The following is a 22,675-nucleotide window of genomic DNA, read 5'->3' as shown; positions in this document are numbered from 1 at the left end:
TGTGCAGTCAAAACAACTGCAACTCAAATTTTTTTTTTTTTTTTTTTTTGAGACGGAGTCTTTCTCTGTCCCCCAGGCTGGAGTGCGGTGGCGCGATCTCGGCTCACTGCAACCTCCACCTCCTGGGTTCACGCCATTCTCCTGCCTCAGCCTCCCGAGTAGCTGGGACCACAGGCGCCCACCAACACGCCTGGCTAATTTTTTTGTATTTTTTAGTAGAGACGGGGTTTCACCGTGTTAGCCAGGGTGGTCTCGATCTCCTGACCTCGTGATCCACCCGCCTCGGCCTCCCAAAATGCTGGGATTACAGGCTTGAGCCACCGCGCCCGGCCTCAAATTTATGAGTGTAATGTGTAGTTGTTTTGTTTACCATACCTTTATGTAAGTACTAAGCAATATAACCAGATTATAAGCATTACTTATATATATATATATATCTTCCCACAGCTTTTGCCTGTGATGAAATTAACAAAAAAAAAAGTTTGTATTGAAAGGAAAGCTGATCTTTACCATATGTTATAATCTGTATTTCATTCTGAATCCTAAACCTGTATGTCTGAGCACACTGCTAAGTTGCAGAAAATTTTCAGGATCTTTAACTGCATACTAATCGCAATTTGAAAACTGCCTCTGTTTACCTTCAGTGTTTACTGATCTTTGATGGCATTTATCTTATACTTCCTTGGGCAAAAGAAATGGTTTCAAAATGCGACATAGATAACACTCTTCTTAATGATAATCTAAGGCCTTCCTAAAAATGTGGAAAATAACACTTCCCTAAACAGTAACTGTACTATGAAAATAAAATTTCATTTACACAGTAAGATTCTATTTGCACTTGTTGTTTTAAGTGGTAAAGAGACTATGAACTGTAAGCCTAGAATTCGGAGAGATTTTTCTCTTCTTCCAGTGCCCTTTGCATCCTGTGATGCGCAGTGCAGCTGGTGCATGAAACACTGACGAAGGGAAGAAGCCAAGGACAGTAATGGAGTCCTGTTAGGTCAGGCTTCACGGGAAAGTGAGGTTGTACCTTACTGGTGAGAAGTGCCTGCTAAGAAAAGGACTTGCTTTGGGACAAAAACGTTAGTGCTTTCACTTTCCTCTACTGCCATTCATGGGTCATTCATGACATTATATAAATGCACAAAGTTTTTTCCTTTTTTATTCATTTTTTACTGACAAATTACAATTTTATATATTACCATGTAAAACATGAAGTTTTGAAATATATATACTTTGTAAAATGGCTCAGTTGAGCTAATTAACATATGCATTCACTCACATACTTATTTTTATAGTGAGAATACTTAAAATCTACTTTCTTACCGAGTTTCAAAAATATAATACACTGTTATTAATGATAGTTACCATAATGTGCCATAGATCTCTTGAACTTTTTCCACCTATCTAACTGAAATTTTATATCCTTTGACCAACATTTCCCAAACCTCTCAACCTTCACCTCCAGCCCCTGGTAACCACCATTCTACTCTGCTTCTATGAGTTCAAGTTTTTTCGATTCCACATGTAAGTGAGATCACATGGTACTTGTCTTTCTGTGCTTGGCATATTTCACTTACACTGTCCTCTAGATTCATTCATGTTGTCACAAATGAGTTTTTCTTTCTTGTATAAGGCTGAATAGCATTCCATCATCTATATATATCATATTCTCCTTACCCTTCCTTCCATCGATAGACTGATTCTGTATCTTGGCTATTGTGAATAATGCTGCAATGAACACAGGAATTAAAATATTGCTTAGACATACTGATTTCATTTCCTTTGGATATTGTATTAGTTGTTTTCCCACTGCTGATAAAGACATACCCGAGACTGGGTAATTTAGAAAAGAAAGAGGTTTAATGGACTTAGAGTTCCATGTGGCTAGGGAGGCCACACAATCATGGTGAAAGGCAAGGAGGAGCAAGTCATATCTTACATGGGTGGCAGCAGGCAAAGAAAGAGCTTGTGCAGGGAAACTCCCCCTTATAATACCATCAGATCCCATGAGACTTATTCACTATCATAAGAGCAGCACAGTAAAGACCTGCCCCCATGATTCAATTACCTCCCACTGGGTCCCTCCCACAACACGTGGGAATTCAAGATGAGATTTTGGTGGGGACACAGCCAAACCATATCAGATATACACCCAGTAGTGGAATTGTTGGATCATGTGGTAGCTCTACTTTTAGTTTATTGAGGACCTTCATCTGTTTTCCATAATGGTTATACTAATTTGTATTTCCACCAACAGTATACAAGGGTTCTTTTCTCTCCACATCCTCTCCAACACTTATCTTTCATCTTTTCAATAACAGACATCCTAATAGGTGTGAGGTGGTATCTCACTGTGGTTTTAATTTGCATTTCCCTATGATTAGTAATGTTGAATATTTTGTTCATATATCTATTGGCCATTTGTATGTCTTCTTTTGAGAAATGTCCATTCAGGTCCTTTTTCCATTTTTAAATCAAGTTGTTTTCTTGCTATTGAGTTAAGTTCCTTATATATTTTAGATGTTAACCCCTTATCAGATGTATGGTTAGCAAATATTTTCTCTTATTCTGAGGGTTGTCTCTTTATCGTCTTGATTATGTCCTTTGCTGTGTGGAAGTTTTTGAGTTTGATGTAATCCCACTTGCCTATTTTGCTTTTGTTGCCTATGTTTTTAGTGCCATATTTTTCAAATTCTTTGCCTAGACCAGTGTCATGTAGCATTTCCCCAGTGTTTTCTTCTAGTAGTTTCATAGTTTCAGGTATTACATTTAAGTCTTCAATCCATTTTGAGTTGATTTTTGTATATAATGTGAGTAAAGGGTCTAATTTCATTATGTTGCCTGTAGATATCCAGTTTTCCAAGAACAATTTATTGGAGACACTATTCTTTCTCCATTATGTATTCTTGGCACCTTTGTAGAAAAACAATTAACCATAAATGCATGGGTTTATTTCTGGACTCTCTATTCTGTTCCATTGGTCTGTATGCCTGTTTTTATGCTGTTATCATGCCATTTTGATCACTATAGCTTTGTAATATATTTTGAAGGCAGGTAGTGTGATCCTTCCAATGGTGTTCTTTTTGCTCAAGATTGCTTTGGCTATTCAAGGTCTCTCGTGAGTCTGTACAAATTTTATGATTTTTTTATTTCTGTGGAAAACATCATGAGAATTTTGATAAGAATTGGGCTGAATCTATAGATTGCTTTAGGGAGTGTTTGGGAAATGTAACAATGTTAATTCTTTCAATTCATGATCATGGGATATTTTTTCATTTATTTGCATTTTCTTCAGTTTCTCAGAAAGTTTATTTCTTACCATGCGTCCACACTTGAAATTTTTATTTGTTTATTTTATTAATGAAGGAACCAACAGGAAGACAATAGAGTTGGTTGCAAAAGCAAAACAATGAGGAACAGGGCTTTATATAGCCAGTTGGGAAATAAATGCCAAAATGAGTTTCCCTAGTTAGATACAAGATTGGCTAACTTTCTACAAGACAATAAGATATCACTGTTGGAGTTAACATCTCTACTAGGTTACAGTATCCTAACGACTTAATCCTAAAAGGTTGTGAACTATCTTCCCCTTTATATTTGCTTATCTTTGTTCATCGAATATATTGTGGCCCAAAAGTGTCAGATCAGGGTTGTAGTTGGCTGAATGGTGGCCAGGTATAGCAAAATACATGATTAAATTACAGGTCTCTGGAGAAGGAGGCTTTCCTGAACTATTTGGGTAGGCCCTAAGTGCAACCACATGTACCTCATAAGAGTAAGGCAGACGGAGTTTTGAGAGAGAAGAGGAGGCAACATGGAGTGACGCAGTCATAAGCCAAAGAATGCCTGAAGCCACTAGGAACTGGGAGAGACGTGGTGCAAATTCTCCCCCAGAGCCTTCAGAGGGAGCGTGGCCCTGCTAATGCCTTGATTTGGAATTCTAGTCTCCAGAACATTGAGAGAATAAATTTCTGTCCTTTCAAGTCAGCCAGTTTGTGATAGTTTGTATTTCTTACACCAGCCCTAAGAAGCTAATACAAGGATCAAGAAGATTTAGAAAATTCTCTCACATGATATCAAGAAATCACACAACCTCAATTTGCCTCTTTCAAAGTTGGGCATACATTTTTCTGTCACAAGTTCTTTTGCTTTTGCAATGAGTGTAAATTGGCTGTCACAACCCTGGAGTACAAGAAATGTCTTATTATTTTTATTTACTGATATTAAATTTGGCTCTAAGACCCTACTTGCCAGGATGATATGATAGTTGGCTTCACTTTTATGTTTCAGGTTACCCTCCCTGTGTCAGGTGTCTGGGTTAGGAGGAGGTAGTAGCTTTCATGGGGCCTAGAGAAGGGAGGCTACTTGTTCATGGTGGCCCGTGAGCCTGGCCCACCCAACAGTGAGGAGCTGATGCTCCTGGAAGCCCAGAGGTACCCCACCACCCTTCCATCTTCTGACCACAGGCACCCCTGTAGGCATCTCACCCCTGTGCTGCCTGTGGGCCTTGCATTTTCCTTGGCAGCCCCCTCCGGCATTCAGCTGCCATTGCCCACTTCTAAAGCCCAGGCAGTAGGACCTTGCTAGCACAGACCTCTGCCACTCCAGATCCAGGACAAAAAACAAGACCCCTCTCAGTCTCCTATAACTTCCCCCTTAGCCTCCTGGATTGAACAGAGAACATTGACTGAGAACACCTTCTGGGGATAAGAAGAGAAAAAATCTTTAATTCATTCACACATCTATTCACTGACAGCGTATTTTCAACAACTATTTATTGACTACTTATGGAGCACCTACTGCCTGCTAGGAGATACTGAGGATACAGAAGTACTCCCAACAAAGAGGAGGAAACATAAATTAATGTTTTAATAAATAAATGTCCCACATTTATTAAAGCAAAACAGACTAACACTGTTGTTTACAGTCATAATTACTTCATCATTGCTTGCAATCCACAGTATTCTAAGGGCTTCCTTGTTGACTCCTCACCCATGCAACGGCCCCCCAGGGGCAGCCTTTCTGTGTTTTCTGTCTTCCTAGCATGGCTAGGTGAGCACAGCCTCCTTGGAGAAGCAGTGTAGAACAGTGGTTATGAGCATGGCCTTGAAGTACCAGCCCTGCCACTTACTAGCTGTTTAACTTTGGGCAAGTGAATTAAGCTCTCTGTATCTCAACATCATCATCTTGAAAATGGAGTTGATAATAACTACCTCATGAAGTTGCCAAAAGAGCAAAATAAATTATGTCTGAATTACTTACAGCGGTGTCTGGTAGTACTATGGTGTCACAGTAGAAGAGGGGGGTCCCCTTCAGGACCAACAATGGTAGAGAAACGACTGAAGAGCAGCTGAGCTCTATGGAGGGCAAGTGCTGTGTGAAGAGGAAAGTTTTGCTGTAGAACAGTGGTTTTCAAACCATGACTGCTTTTCAGAATTACCAGAGGCGCTTTTCAAACATCAAAGGCCCGGGCCCCACCCCCAGAGTTTCTTACTTAATTGGTTGGGGTGGGGCCCAGGCCTGTTGAAGTAATTCCCATGGAAAGCCAAGGTTAAGCATCACTGCTACAGAGCAATCTAAAACACATACCAAGAAGTCACCCTCCTTACCCCTCCTCCACTCTATAATAAAGGGGACTGGGGAAATTCATTTCAAGCCCATCTCCTCCTATTCCCCAAGGCCTAGCTGTGTCTCAGTGCATACCTTATCCTGCAGCCCTTAGGCATACGTGGGCACTCATCACTTGTCAGGCCCTGTGCTGGGCATGGGGAGTACAAAAGTTACCAAACAAGATTCTTTTCCTCATGGATCCCTTGGTAGAGCACAGAGATAGACCAAAAACAAACAAACAAACAAACAAAAAAAAAGGAAACTCTCCAAAGTAAATTGTTGAGTGAAAAAATTGAAGAATTGCATGCCTTTTATGTTTCATGTTTTTGAAACACATTACTGTATATATTACCATACATATTATGTGTTTAAATATTTATGTAACTGCAGATAAAAAGGTCTAGTGGTCCACCTCTTATTTTCCATGATTAATTTTTTCAAAATAAGTATTCATTTTTTGTGAAATTAAAAATTAATAACATTTTTAAAATTACAGTGGACTCTTGGGGAAAGGTCTTCTGAAAATATTTGCATTTAGCTAAGTTGTGTATAAATTACATTGCCTATTAATTGTGGCAAAGCAGTTGGCCTTATCAGACATGATTTTATCTAAGTGATTCATTATTATTTAATAGAGAGCAATATCCTAAGAAATGAGACATAAGACAGTGCCAACAGAGGGAAGGCAAAAGGAAGAGAATTCTGCATGAGGATCTGCTGTGTACATATGGAGAAAGGCCTGGAAGCCACACTTTCATTTCTGCAGCCATTATGTTTTTAACCAGAGGCTGATCCTCCTCACAAGCTGAAAGCTTGAATATCAATTTCTAAAGCTTGAATATCAATTTCTAAAGCTAGACTTGTAATGGAGATTGCCCATCCTAGCTGCGTATCAGAATCACTTGGAGAGGTTAACTAAAATATCAAGGCCTGGAATGGAGACCACCTAAAATAAGATTTTTGGGAGATGAGGCCTGAGGAGTGGTTTTAATAAGTCCAGGGCTGAGACCCACTGTTGGAAGAATCACGCATGCATGCTCACACACATTTTGACAGCATCTCAGTTTAGGCAACATCATACCAGCACAGTACTCCAAAAATGTCATCAATCACAGATGATTCTTGAACTCTAGGGAAGTGAAATGGGAAAAGGAAAAAGCACCTGTATATTTCTGTAATATCATGTGATTCTAATATTACAACACTATGTGTATGATTGATTTCAGGCTCGACTGACCAAAGAACATCGCTGGGGAAGCGCATTACTTTCTCGAAACCATTCCTTAGAAGAAGAGTTTGAAAGGGCAAAAGCAGCAGTGGAGGTAACTTTTCTTAAAATTAGTTTTCTCTGTTTCATGCTCCTGAGAGTGGCATTTGAAAAATCAAACTTCAGCAAGATAGAAATGAAATGGGTCTTACATTATAGACATGAAATAGCCATGATTATGATTGTCAGAATGAGACAATTATTTGGTACAGAATCTGGTATAATCAATGTACCAGAGAACATTTGATTTCCCACCAGGGATGACAAATATATATTACCTCTTATGCCAATGCAGCGATAGATTAGCAATGACTGTCAGGAGTCCTGGGTCAGAAAGAACTCTGAGTCTAGTCTAGGTTCTATGGTGAACCAATGCTATGGATTTGCTAGGTGTCTGTGAGGCCAAGGTTCATGCCTTATATTTTTATCTCTCTAGCATCTAGCACAATGTCTGAAACAGAAGATCTTGCTGCCCGTGTGATATGTTCCTAAGTAGGCAAGAAAAGGGCATGGCTGGAATATTCTAGCTAATGGATAGTCGTCCATCTTGACTTGAGCGAATTTTATTATTAAGAATGTCCAAAACATTGTTGATAATTCAAATGAATACCTGTTTGGATCATTGATTTCTGTATTTAGCCTTCTAATAAGAAAGAGAGAGAGAGAAAAGGGAAGAGGGAGGAAAGGAAGGAAAAAAGAAGAAAGGGAAGAAAAAAAAACCTAAATAAACAGAAAGCAACTTTTGCTGTTTTTTTAATGCATTTCCTTCCCGGGTAGACTCAAAAAGAGTGCATCACAGATGCTATCTCTGCTACTCATCAAAGCTTTGCTAGATTGCTGTTTGAGAGTGGAGCTTTTCACTGAACTTACTTATGAACTTGTTGGAAACTCCATTTCTATTATGGATATGAAATCTTGAAAATTGAAAGCATTTCTGGAATATGGTTCATTTATGTGACTTGTCTTCCTAGAATTTGCATGAAAGGATTACACTAAAAGCGTGGTCTTTCAGTACCTATACTTGAAGTACAATAAAATTATATTTGCAGTTTAATATTTAAAGGATTCTTTCAATTCTGGGAAAGACTTCCAGCCATAATTTCATATTATTATTCAGAAAGCCAATAAGAGAACACTTTTATTTCACCACAATACCATCTACCCAAATTCCTTCTTTTAATTTTAGCCTTTTTTAATTAAAAAAAAAGCTAATGAATATTTAGTGCTCTTGAATGCGATCAACTGATGTATTTGGTTGAGACCAGCTGAGAGTTCAATCAAATTGTTCAAATGCATGGAGCCTGTAGCTCAATTTACTTTAAATGTAGGTTTTCCAAAATTAAGAGCTAATTTAAATTTTATCTTTTGAACTCCTACTGTGTGTAGCACACTGAAATACCACTAAAACAATCATTTTAAACCCGTGGAATCTTGGGTAAATAAAGACATTTAAATGTATCTGGTCTCATTTGTAATGAGAAAGATAATGAATTCACATTCAAAAGACTTAATTACAAAGTAACAGATCAACAAAGGAAGAATATCTATCTATCAAGTTATATATATTCACAAATCATTTAATCTTAGCTGTGATAGAGACATTAGAAGTTGTTTATCCCCACCAGACACACAAACCAAAAAATTTTTTTCTATTAAAACACTTCACAAATTATTACCCTGTTTTATTTGAACACTTCCCATTAGGGGCAACTCACTTCTTTTCAAGAAAATCCATTTCCATTTTGGACAGTGCAATTATCAAAAAGTTCTTTCTTATGCTGAAACTGGCCTATCAGCAACTTGCAGTTTTGTTTGGTCTTGGTTTTACTCCCTCTGGAGCAAGTCAGAATTAATCTTTTCTCTTCATGCCCATCTCACCCCAGCAAGCCACATCTCCTGGCTTCTCCTTGTCTGTACTGGGACCTGAGCTGTTATCCCAACTTGTCACTAATATTATATAACTACCTACATCTCATTAACCAATCTAGGCCTCAGTTTCCATGCCTCTATGATCCTTTCCAGTTACAAAATCCAAAGAGGCTTTAAGTTACTTCAAGTAGTTATTCATTCAGCAAACATGTACTGGCTGCTGATCTAGGTTCTAAAGATAAAGAAATGATCCAGGATTACTTAGCAGTCTAACAATAGCATGGTCCACAGGACCAATTTGGACAAACCACTTGTTCATTCTACTTTAGTTTCATATCACCTGTAAGTTGAAGGGCTTGGATTCCCAATATACTAAAACCCAATGAGTTTATGTCTTCAAGTAAACAGAATGGTAAGTACAGAATTCCCAGCAAATCAGAAAACTATAAGCAGAGTTTCTTAACCAGAAGCCTGGTACTGGGGAGCTTCCCCAAGGCATGAAGGGTGCCCACCAGAAGGTGTGAACAGGTGTGGAGAAAAAAAGTGTGTGAACGCGTGGAGAAGGAGGAGATAAAGTATTTACATTAAGCTGATGGTAAATCATGCCTCCAAAACTTCACACATATTTAGATTATTTACTTCCAGACATTATTCTTACCCAGGGTATTATCTAAATTCATAGCAGAAGACATGATAATATGCCTCAGAAGAGACTTGGAAATATTTATGCCCATTGACCCAGCCACATCATAGAATTTATCCTAGAGAAGTAACATGAAAATTGCAATATTTTATCTGTGGAATTTCATTAAACAGTGAAAATCTGGAAAAAGCCAAAGTATCCCATAACAGAGTTTAACTAAATTATATCATATCCTTATAACAAAATACTATGTAACTATTAAAAATGTCTAGTGATAAATGAAATAGGAGTTTATATATGGAAAGTTTTACAGTATAATTCCAACTTTGTAAAATGATAATAGCATAATAGGTAACATGTTAAAGAATGTACCATGTGCCAGGCACTAAATCAAGAGCATTACATGGCTTATGTCCTTTAATCATCACAGCAGTGCTATGAAGAAAGTAAGATTACTATTCCATTTTTCAGAAGAGAAAACTGAGGCTTAAAGACCTTGCAGACAGTTATGTGGCATTTTATAAGCAATTAAGATAGACTGAAAGTCAACTAGCAAGTTGCATAACAAGTTTATCAAGTTGCAAAGCAACGATTCTCACCCAGACTCCAGAGTCTGTATTCTGAACCACTGCATTGTATGAACATAGAGTTTGTCTTCATCCATTTGAGCTGCTGTAACAAAATAACCTGAGATATGGTCATTTATAAGTAGTAGAAATTTATTGCTCACAGTTCTGGAGGCTGAAAAGCTCAAGATCAAGTTGCCAACAGATTTGGTGTCTGCTGGGGGCCCGTTCCTCATAGATGGCACCTTCTTGCTGGGTCCTCACATGGCAGAAGGGCAAAGAAGGCTAACAGATTCCCTCAGGCCTCTTGTATAAGGGCACTAATCCCATTCATGACAGCCTCGCCCTCGTGACCTAATCACCTCCGAAAGGCCCTACCTCCTAATACGTCACCTTTGGAGTTAGGTTTCAACATATGAATTTGAGGGAACACATTCAGACCATAGCAGATTCTGTGCCCAAATGTTAACAATAGTTATTCTTGGGTGGCTGGATTTGGAATGGTTTTTTTCTTCTCCTGTTGGCTTATTTGTATTTTCCAAATGTTCTTTCATAAAGTGTATTATGTTGATAATCAAGGGGAAAGTTGTAAGTTATAGACACTACAGTGGGATATAAGATTCTTAAAAGGACTAAAAGTGTCTTATTCTTTATTTCAAGACAAAGAATGGTGATGCAGATTGCCTTCATCAGAGGCAATTTTAAATACTAGTAAGCTCCAGATGAAAATCATGCCTGGAGCAAGTTGAATTTTTCCAAAATCTCTGCCTTATATTTTTATATCGTCTGATTCCAATGTTCTTCCTATTTTACATTCTATTCCATTTTTTGTTATCATCCTGCCTCATGATCGGCACCTGGCCACCTCTCCACTCTTTCTTCTGCTTCTCAGTCCCCTTACTGAGCTCCAGGTGTGTTGGCTTCTGCCTTTCTCTCTGTTCCTCTCCCACACCCAAGTTTACTGCCCACTGTCCCCACCTTCTCTTCTGTCTATATGGAACACTCTTTCCTCCAATCTTCAGGTGGCAGCTTCCTTCTTGCCATTCAAATTGTAGCTGGATTGCCAATGCCTCAGAAAAGCTGAACCTGATCACTCAATTGCCATTGCATCACCTAGGCCTTTGTTTTTCATCCTAGTATTTATCACTGGGTCTTTTCTTATTTGTTTTTATTTATCTGTCTATAATCTGTCTTCCTACTTTAAAAATGCAGCCTCCATGAGAAAAGAGGCCTTGTCTCTTATTTACCACTGTACCCTAATATCTAGAACAATGTCTGGTACCTACGAATAATCAATAAATATTTGCTGACTGAATGGATGGATGAATGAAATTCATTCATTAATTAATGTTAATCACTCTCTATGGGTAACGCTTTTTCTCAACTATCTATTATTGTATATAAAGTGCCATATAACCTTCCAACATAACTGTATCTCCATTTTAATAGTTGACATAAAACAATTCTGCCCGAAGCATACAGATTTGTGCCTGGGACTGGGCTGCAGTGTCCCCTGTAATTGTCTTGGTCTTGATGTCAGTCAGAGAGACACATTTATAAGAATGCAGGCTCCAACCAATCTTGCCAGTCACATTGGGCATATTTTGTATTTTAGATGGTATGAACTCAATTTTACTTACATTAATACCTGGAAATGTGCAAATCGACTAATTTTTTAGCTGAAGTGCCCTAAAATACATTATCCACTATTGGAGAAAAGACAACTAAAACCACATGAACATTTATTGTTTGTAGTAAATGACCTGGGAACCTGTTTATGTGCAAAGACTGTCATTCCTCAAGCTCACGTTGAACTCTTAGCTCTAGCTAAGCCTTATATAGGTGAGGATCTTTTCCTCCATATCTTAACATTGTATCGAAAGATCAAGTCTGGTGTGGTGCCTCATGCCTGTAATCCTAGTCCTCTGGGAGGTGAGGTTTCACCATATTGCCAAGGCTGGTCTCAAACTCCTGGGCGGCAGATCGCTTGAGCCCAGGAGTTTGAGAACAGCCTGGGCAACAAAGTGAAACCTCATCTCTACAAAAAGATAGAAAAATTAGCCAGGCATGCTGGCACATACTTGTCATCCCAGATACTCAGGAGGCTGAGGTGGGAGGATCGCTTGAGCCCAGAATATAGAGGCTACAGTGAACCCTGATCATGCCACTGCACTCCAGCCTGAATGACAGAATGAGACCCTACCTCCAAAGAAGAAGAAGAAAAAGAAGAGAAGAAAGAAAGAAGAAGAAGAAGAAGAAGAAGAAGAAGAAGAAGAAGAAGAAGAAGAAGAAGAAGAAGAAGAAGAAGAAGAAGAAGAAAGAAAGAAAGAAAAATTATCTCTGCCAAAAATATTGTAATTTTAGGACAGAGATAGATACTCCCATTCTGGGCTTAAAAAATAAAATGCATCTTCCCTGAACAAAAGAGAGAGGAGCTTCCTCTGTGCTTCCTCCTGGATTTTCCTTACAGCCAGCAGCCTAAATGCACTGTCCACTAGGTCCCTAGGAAGGATGCACAGGGAGGCATAGGAGTGAAAAACTGCGAAGGAGCTCCCAGAGCTCAGTGAGACCCAAAGCTGCCTCCCAGGAGTGGAGATTCCTACGGAGAACTATGCTTCATCTGCAGAGGAGAGAGAAGGTCATGTAAGAAGTCAGCACACTGCAACCACAAGCCAAAAATACCTCCTTCATCAGCGTTAGCAGGAAGGGAAAGAGAGCCAGCCGGCATCTGGTATTGTGTTTAGCTAGTCTCTCTAAGTGCTGCAACATTTAGAATACATTGGATTTAGCAACACATTCATCAGACATGCCTTAGCTCCTTCTATGGGCCAGGCACTGTGCTGGGTGCTAGTAATAGAGAATTGAATAAGATCAATTCTGTCCTTAAGGAGTAATTAAGGTGAAGAATCACAGATAAATACAAACCAGGTGATCACTCAAGTATAGCTTATCATGTGATATAGTTATTATGGGTTTCATGTCGATCTCCCATACCAGTTGTGACTTCCTTCTTTATTCATCCTTCTTTATGTTCCCAGCACCTACCGTGGAGTCTGGTGCAAATTTTTACTGGATAAATCAATGAACAAATTAACAATTTATTATTTTAATGCATCTATTTCATCTAAACATCTCTTCACTAGTGAGTGCTTAAGATATATGACTAGCTTACTGACCGACTAACAAAGGATGAACTTTTCCCCCTAGATTCAAAATCACGTTCTGCTTAGCTCTAATATTATTATAATGCTTGTTTTTTGCCTTTTAAGCAATGTTTTCACAGCTCTACTTTTGCCCTGAGGAGGTATTCTTATGAGCAAATTTTTTAAAAGAATAATGAAATATGTAAATGAGAAAAAATGAGGATGTATGGACAAAGGAGAGTACAGTTCAGTCATCAGAGGCAAGAACAGGAAGCATATCCTTACATCCTTCTCACAAATTAATTGAGACTATTAAATTCTACTAAGACCTTTAAATTCTAGAGCTCTGACTCTTCTCCTCCCCCACTTCTCTTTTCTTTAGCTTTACATGAAACCTTACTTGTGATAGTTTAACATGTCCACAAATTATTTGATACTGCCTTCAAAATATGGGAGCTTAATTCTCTTCCTCTTGAGTGTGGGCTGGACTTAGTGACTCACTTCTCATAAATAGAATAAAGTGGAAGTCATGATGTGTGACTTTTAAGATTAGGTCATTGTATATACTGTGGCCTCCTCCCTGCTCTTTCTCTCAATCACTCACTCTGGGGTAAACCCAGCTACCACATCATGCAGACCGTTGGCAGCCCATATGAGGTCTCCTGTCCATACCACATGAGGGAGCTATCTTGTGAATGGATTCTCCAGACCCTACCTTGGGATGACTGCAGGCCCAGCCAGCAGCTTAATTCCACCTTCGTAAGAGACCCCAGGTCAGGCCATCCAGCTAAGCTACTCCCTAATTCCTGACCCTCAGAAGCAGTGTGACATAGTAAACGTGTGTTTCTTGAAGTTGCTAAGTGTAGGGTGATTTGTTAAGCAGCATTCGATAACTACTACTCACACTCCCCAGCCTCATCCCATCCCACTACTCTCTTCCTCATCTCCATTCCTAACACCATTTAATACTCCCAAAATTGGGAAATTACCCTTGTAGCACAGAAACAATGTATTCATTCATTTTGGATGGGAATTTTTCAAACTATTCCCCTACTATCTAGCTGGTTCTGAGCTTGTCCTTTCTGATCCCTAAAGGAGAATGAATGAAAACCTTTTTTGTAACAGTCCATGTTCCTTAGGGGACATTCAGGCCTTCACCAAGGATGTGGTTGGAGACTTTTGCCTTTTCTTCTGCAAAGCTCCTAGATGTCTCTTCATGACAATCTTCATTGAAAGCAGCTTTCTAACCTTCCATTTATATGTCCTATCGCAGAGGACACAACCCTCAAGATAGCCTCTCTTCAGGCTTCAGGCTAACATTGCCTCCCACAGCATTTTATGAAAAATCACAGCAAATTGGTAATTACTGTTATAAGAACATGGGCAGTGAAAAAGTTTACTGCTAACTAGTAATTCCTTTTCTAGAAATACAAGTGATTGCTGTGGTATGAATGTTGTGTCCCTTTAGCATTCATAGGTTGAAGCCTAATTCCCAGTGAGATGGTATGAAGAGATGGGGCCTTTGGGAAGTGACTAGGTCATGAGGGTGGAAAATGCCCTTATAAAAGAGATCTGAGGGAGCTTGTTTGTCCTACAAACATGTAAGGATAGAGCAAGAAAGCACTTTCAATGAAGACCAGGCCCTCACCAGACACCTAATCTGCCAGCTCCTTGATCTTAGACTTCTCAGCCTCCAGAACTGTGAGAAATACATGTTTGCTGTTTATAAGCCACCCAGTTTATGGAATTTTCGTTATACCAGCCCAAACAGGCTGACAGTGGCTTTCTTTGTTTCTCTTTAACTTTAACTAACAGATGCCATACTCAAAACAACACAACAGCTAAACCCAGCTTCAATGACATAAACTCAAAAGTGCTTTCCATATAGAAATTTTGTTTTTGCCTGAAATTATTCCCATTGTATATACTATAGGTCTGATAGGCATCTCAGAAATATTAAGTGATTGAACAAAATTGTAGACCGTTCTTGAACTGCTTTCATTAATATAGGATTATATAAAAAACTGTTAACTTGGGTGCCCTCCTAGCAAGAAGATCCATCTCTAGTGCCTCCTCAAATTTTCTTTTGCTTGCTGTGACAGTATTACCTCTTTGAAGTGGAAGGAATTAATGCATTAAACATTCCTTAAACCATCCTAACTTAGATTCAGTATCCAAAAAGGAGAAAATCTTCTGATAATGTATGAAAACATTCTTTGGACAATATTAAAGAAATCTTGAAGTTAACTGCTTAAAATAGAGATTTCCTAGAGCTTGGTTTGTCATGTTAGCTAACATCCTTCACAAGTCAAATGTAGATAAATCATATGTTGTGAGTTCATTGGGAAAATGGCAAAAGTCCCTTTGCTCTCACATTGATTAGATTTTCTTCTGTTTTAAACAAATAAAATTTTACTTCCAAAAACAACATGAAGCATAGTTAAGAATAATGGTAGAATGACTTGCAATGAATGCTGAGAGATGGTAAGGATAAAAGTATAAGGCAAGATAAGGCCAGGCACGGTGGCTCACACCTGTAATCCCAGCACTTTGGGAGGCCGAGGTGGGTGGATTACCTGAAGTCAGGGGTTTGAGACCAGCCTGACCAACATGGTGAAACCGTGTCTCTACTAAAAGTACAAAAATTAGCCAGGCATGATGGTGCATGCCTGTAATCCCAGCTACTTGGGAGGCTGAGGCAGGAGAATCATTTGAACCCAGGATGCAGAGGTTGCAGTGAACCAAGATCACGCCACTGCACTCCAGCCTGGGCAACAAGAGCAAAACTCCCATCAAAAAACAAAAAAAAATGTATAAGGCAAGATAGTCTTAGATAAATTTATGAATAAGTGATCAGTTAAAAAAGAGGGACTTACAGTCTATCTCTAAATTTTTAAGGTCAGAATTATGGGTAATTACCATATCCTTTTACTTCTTTTTGATATCTACTATGTAAATCCTAAAGTAATAAAAATATTTAGCTTGACCCATTCTAACAAAACATTAGTTATTCACAGATAAGTCTTCTAGACTATCAGATTTGTAGACTACCTCCAGACCAAAAAGTAGTTTGGAAAATTCCCTTAACTTTGAATCTGAGAAATCCAAGATCTGCAATCTGGACGTGATCTCATCAATCCATACTTACCAGGCAAATAAATGAAGAAGAAAGTGAACATGAAAAGACATAAACTCTATCCGAGACAGAAGAGTTACAGACTGCTCTGTGCTTCTGTTTGTCCATTGGCATGTCCGGGACAATAACTTTTACTCTTTTCTCTTCAAAGAGAGTCTCTAAACACCAATGAGACAGTAGCTTGCAAGTAGTTTGAATCATTTCTTGGAAGGCTTTGTGCCCAGGAATCACACGTTAAACTTACAAGAAAAAGGAAAGTAGCATAATAAGGTATTTGGAAAAAGTCTCAAACTAGATGTAGGTCTTCGGTCTAATTTTGAAAACATGGCATTTGGGCCGCAGCTTTTTCATTAGTAAAATGTGTGGTTGAAATTAAATTGGATTTCATGTACTATGAGATCAGATGGAAAACAGATGAACATTTTATTTTAATAATTGTGCATTTATTTTCATATATATTTAAAAATATAATTAGCACTTCAAACTGGTGATTTCACACACATAATTTAGGCAAGGCTTAAGTAGATTTTGCCTATATAAGTAAAAGAACTGTATTAATTACAAAATACATTGTATAAATAGCAATAAAGTGCAGAAATGACAAAAGTTGTAAAGTTTAGGAAACTGGTATTGATGATTCTTGAGGTCCATTTATTACTTAGGGTAACACTAATAGCTATAAAAGATTCCCAAAAATGCAATTGCTCAAACAAGATAGTTTATTTCTTCTGTGTGCAATAAAAGTCCCAAACTAGCAGGAAGATCTACCCCATGCCATTATCCAGGGTCCCCTGTTCCTTGTAACTTCTTTCTCCTCCATCCCCAAGGGTGTCATCCTCATCTGCATGGTTGATTCTTGCTCCATTCCATGCAGGGAAGAAAGAGCTTGAGGAGGCAGTTCCACTTTCCTAAAAGCTCTGACTCAGATCTCATCTCCTCACACGCCATTGGCAGGGACTTTGTCAAGCACACCACAGCACCACCATCCCCACTGACCCCTACCCCAAACTGCAAGGGAAGCTGAGAAATGGCCACCGTTCAATTACCACAGTTTGAGGGCATTTTGATTGGCTATGAGCAGTTTCTGCCCCAGGGCCCTTCCAGCTCTGATATTCTAAATAAACTTTGAGTTGTGGGAATATTAGAAACCATCTCTCTTTCTGTTTCTCTGTCACATGCACACATTTATTTTACTGTTGAGAGCAGTTGCTATTAACTTTTTTTCTTCTTTTCTTTTTTTTTTTTTTTTTTTTTTTTTGAGAAAGGTTTCACTCTGGCACCGAGGCTGGAGTTCAGTGGCATGATCTCAGTTCAATGAAGCCTCACCTCCTTCCGGGCTCAAGCAATTCTCACACCTCAGCCTCCTGAGTAGCTGGGACTATAGACATGTACCACCATGCCTGGCTAATTTTTATATTTTTTGTAGAGATGGGATGTTGCCATGTTGCCCAAGCTGGTCTTGAACTCCTGAGCTCAAGTGATCTGCCCACCTTGGCCTTCCAAAGTGCTGAGATTGCAGGCATGAGCCACCACACCCAGCCAAATTTTTGTTTCTATAGGAAGAATAACATAATTTTATTTCTGTTGAATGCTCAAAATCCTATATTTTTCTTAGCAGTGCTGCACTGTATAAATCAATCATCAGTATTCTATAAAATTTTCTGTAGCATTGAATACTGTTACTCATTGTTTATTGAAAAGGAACAATAATGAGATCTGCAGGTTACACACTTTATTTTTGCCTTACAGTGAAGCCAGGGGTTAAAATAGTTTTGGTCTTTAGTTCTATATTCAAGGCAGTAAAGCTTATCTGCTTATTCTGGTTTTTATTAAAAAAATTTTTTACCCAAACTTTGGAACACAAAGGCAGGAGAATTGCTTGAGCCCAGGAGTTCAAGACCAGCCTGGGCAATATGGCAAGACCCCGTCTCTACAAAAGATCTAAAAGGTAGCCAGGCGTGGTGATGCAGATAATCCCAGCTACTTGGGAGGCTGAGGTGGGAGAATCACTTGAACCCAGGAAGTCAAGGCTGCAAGGAGTCCTGTTTGTTGCACCTTGGCAATAGAGGGAGAACCTGTCTCAAAAAAAATAAAACTTGTCTCAAAAAAAAAAACCTTTTGTAAAGTAAAATCAAAATACTGAATGACTAAATCCTCTTTTCTGACTAAAAACACTTAAGCTGCTTATTGGTTTAATATGTAGAACATCAAATACACAACCATTCAGGGTTCAATGGAAAGTTGGTAAACTCCCTGTGGGCAAAGAGACATCTTGAATTTCCATTATTCATTTGACCTTATTCATATGATATGTTTTAGTATGCTGGGTACATAGCTGTTTAATAAATAAATACTTCCTATTGATTAAGAGAATAATCCTTTTCCATGAGGGCAACCTGTTATACCTCTTCCTTACAGGTGATCAGTCACCGGTACCTTAGGTCTTATATTAGTCGGGGTCCTCCAGTGAAACAGAACCAAGAAGAGATATAGCTGTATATCAATATCTGTATATCAATAAATGTACAGATATCTATATATCAATCAATATATACAGATATCTATATATAAATACATATGCACATATATATCCACCCACCCCATCCAATATCACACTATATCACCAATAGGAGATATATCAATATATACAGACATATCTCCTATTTGTTGGGTGGGGTGGGTGGATATACATATATATATATACACACACATGGAGAAAGAGAGGGAGAGAGAGAGAGGGAAATCTTCATATGTAGATCTCTATATGAATCTCCATATTTAGATTTATTATCAGGAATTGGGTCACACAATTGTGGAGGCTGAGATGTCTCAAGATCTGCTATTTGCATACTGGAGACCCTGGTGAGTTTGGGGTGTAGTTCCAGTCTGAGTCCAAAGGTCCGACTGAGTACCAGGAGAACCTTTGGTGTAAGCTCAATCTAAATCTGAAGGCCTGAGGACCAGGAGAGCTGATGGTGTAAGACCAAGTCTGAGGGCAGGAGAAGACCAATGTCTCAGCTCAAGCAACCAGGTAGAGAGAGTAAATTCTCCCTTTCTCTGCCTTTTGTTCTATTAAGGCCCTCAACAGGTTGAATGATGCTCTTCCAACTGGGGAGGGCAATCTGCTTTACTCAGTCTACTGATTCAAATGCTAGGCTCATTCAGAAATACCCTCATAAACACACCCGGAAATAATGTTGAAGCAAATACCTCACCACTCCATGGCCCAGTCAAGTTGACACATAAAATTAACCATCACAGCTGGGGAGGTGGTGGGGGTGATGAAACGAGGTTGGTTGATGGGTGCAAAAATATAGTGAGATAGAAAGAATAAGTTCTAGTGTTTAATGGCACAGTAGGGCAACTATAGTTAACAATAATTTATTGTATATTTCAAAATAGCTAGAAGATTTGAAATGTTCTCAACACAAAGAAATGGTAAGTGTGTGAGGTGTTGGATAGCCTAATTACCCTGATTTGATTGTTACACATTGTATGCATCTACAAAACATCACATATACCTCATAAATATGTGCAACTATTATGTATCAATAACAAATTTTAAAAACTATCATAGATTTTTTTTGTTTTTTTGAGAGAGTCTCTCTCTGTCACCCAGGCTGGGGTGCAGTGGTGAGATCTCGGCTCCCTGCAACCTCTGCCTCCAGGGTTCCAGTGATTCTGCTGCCTCAGCCTCCCGAGTAGCTGGGATTACAGGCACCCGCCACCATGCCCGGCTAATTTTTGTATTTTTAGTAGAGACAGCATTTCACTATGTTGGCCAGGCTGGTCTCAAACTCCTGACTTCAGGTGATCTGCCCGTCTCAGCCTCCCAAAGTGCTGGTATTACAGGCATGAGCCACCGCGCCTGGCCCATCATAGATGTTAATGACATTCCCAGAGGTCTTCTCTGGAACCTCTGGTACTGTCCTGTGAAATGTCACAGGCCATGTTAAAGTTTGGGCCTCATACCAGGGATTTATAGGGCCCAACCCATCATGGCAGAGAAGGGGCTGAAATCCAGAGATGTTAAGGGACTTGGAAACAAATATACGTTGCTAATTATTGGCAGGCAGAACTAGGAACCACATTTGCACTTTTCCTTGGAGTTGTTGATAGAAGAAAGAAACTCTGAATTCAGATAGTAAACAGTACTAGAAATTATCTGAACTTGGAATTTGGTTGGAAATTTATTTTTCTTTCCTTATCTCAGATTTTTCTTATTAATTTGTTTTAATTTATATTAAAATTACTTGATATTCTTTGAAATATCCAGCAGTCAGTGACAAGGGCAGAGCTGCCTTTAATGGACTGAGAGAATTGGAGGCATGGAAAGAGACTAAGGGAAGTGCAGTGGAGTATTAAAACATACCCAGAAATTATTTATACCATACATGAGCCACAAGCAAATAATTGGATATGTATGTGATTTCCTGTAAAAAGCTGAGTTATATGGTAAAACCTGAGAATAAAACACTTATAGGGATATCCTTTCTTAGTTACCTTGTATCAAAAGAGTAAAAAATGAATAAATAACCTCAAGTCAAGCCCAAAAAAATCAGAATATATTGGATTATTGGATTATTAGACACAAATTGTTTCCCACATCAAAAAGCTGGAGTAGCCACATAAAAGGGGTGAATCCCTGTCCTTCACATCGATGAAGTGACTATGCAAAGATGTACAGGATTAAATATCTGATCTGGCTACAGAAGAGAAATAGATAGATCACACTATTTTTAAACGTAAATGTGAAAAAAAGATTTAATTTTCACAGAATAAATATGACCAATCTGGGTGAGTTAAACTTAGGTATGTTTCTGTAATGATAGCAGGGTGTTTATTAAAGATATTTATGTAGCCTCCAAAGTGAATAAAGAACACACTGGAGAAAGATGCATTTATTTATTTAATTTTGTTTTGTTTTGTTTTGTTTTGTTTTGTTTTGTTTTGTTTTGTTTTGTTTTTGAGACTGTCGCCCAGGCTGGAGTGCAGTGGCACGATCTCGGCTCACTGCAAGCTCTGCCTCCTGGGTTCATGCCATTCTCCTGCCTCAGTCTCCCGAGTAGCTGGGACTACAGGCACCCGCCACCACGCCCAGCTAATTGTTTTGTATTTTTAGTAGAGACGGGGTTTCACTGTGTTAGCCAGGATGGTCTCGATCTTCTGACCTCATGATCTGCCCACCTCGGCCTCCCAAAGTGCTGGGATTACAGGCGTGAGCCACCGCGCCCGGCTGAAAGATGCATTTGAAGTTAACCGCTTCCTTGTCTATGACTCATTTGGTCTTCTAAAGACAGTCTTCATTTCCAAAATGAGCTATTTTTGACGCTAAAGCATTTGTTTCCTACCTATCATGAATCGACACTGAATTATAAGAATCAGATTTAAGAGTCACCTCATAAATTAGATTGAAGTTTTAACTAGCCAGGTGGCAATAATACAATATGGTCTTCAAAATTAGAGTTATTTCTTTCATCAGGGTAGTTTCATTTTACAGATCCACCAAATCACAATGATTATTTGCATCAAGTAATAAAGACATGACCCCATTCTAAATAACTGCTTTGCATCCTTCAGGTTGCCTGAAATAGGTGAGAACACACACACACATACACACACGCACTCAAATATATACAGACCACTGTAAAGTTAGGGTTCTGGATTTATTTAGGCAAGGATCTGGAGCATAATGGAAGTGAAGTGGTCGCATGAGCAGAAGCAGATGCAGCTTCTCAGTCTAGCTTCCTCTGGTCCCAGAGACCTGAATATGGGTGTACAACTTTGGTTGACACCACTTCTGCAAAGGAGGCCTTTTACACCTGGTCTCTGCCTCATTACTCAGGAAGAACTTGCATAATCCATCCTGAACCCATTTAATTATCAGGCTACATGCAGGTGTCAGGAAAGATGGGACCTCATGCTGCGTGTCCATGGGAGGAAGGGGAAGCAAAGGTAGATAGATATGTGGCCCAGTATCCCCAAGCACTGTCTGTACCTATAGCCTCCCAGAAAGCCTTTCCCATAAGGGCTGACCTTTTACAAAAATTAAAAAGTACATAAGAACCTTGGGGAAAAAGTAGAAGGAAATGCAAAAGTATCAACAGTGATTAATAATTTATCTCTGGATGGTGAGATTGAATAATTATTTTTCATTGACAATTTCCATATTTTAAAAAAATTACCTATAATGACAACATATTAATTTTATAAAGTATGTTGTTTGCTTGTTTTCTTAAAACATGCCTTGTGTATTAGATCAGGGTCAGGAGATAGGTTCTAGTTCTCCACTACTTGCTGCTGCAGCAGTCTTAGAAAAGTCCATTACCCTCTGCAGGCCTCAGTTTCTTCATCTATAACATGAGACCATTAGATTACATCATGATACCCAATTTCGGCTGCCATTGGAACTACCTGCTGAGCTTCCACAAATCTTGA

At 38.9% G+C, this 22,675-nt stretch overlaps 1 protein-coding gene across 9 annotated transcripts in view; it reads left to right on the top strand.

Annotated features, from left to right (window-relative positions):
- PEX5L (peroxisomal biogenesis factor 5 like) overlaps positions 1-22,675 on the top strand; it is a 242,060-nt gene that overhangs the window by 170,147 nt on the left and 49,238 nt on the right. For all 9 annotated transcript variants that reach the window (XM_003256510.4, XM_003256512.4, XM_003256511.4 and 6 more), the window contains one exon: positions 6,840-6,935. In XM_003256510.4, coding sequence (XP_003256558.1) covers positions 6,840-6,935 — 96 coding nt within the window. The remainder of the gene's footprint in view (positions 1-6,839; positions 6,936-22,675) is intronic.

The sequence above is a fragment of the Nomascus leucogenys genome, chromosome 11 (genome assembly GCF_006542625.1).
Source record: "Nomascus leucogenys isolate Asia chromosome 11, Asia_NLE_v1, whole genome shotgun sequence".
Taxonomy (NCBI): Eukaryota; Metazoa; Chordata; class Mammalia; order Primates; family Hylobatidae; genus Nomascus; species Nomascus leucogenys.
This window is presented reverse-complemented; position numbering and strand designations above follow the sequence as displayed.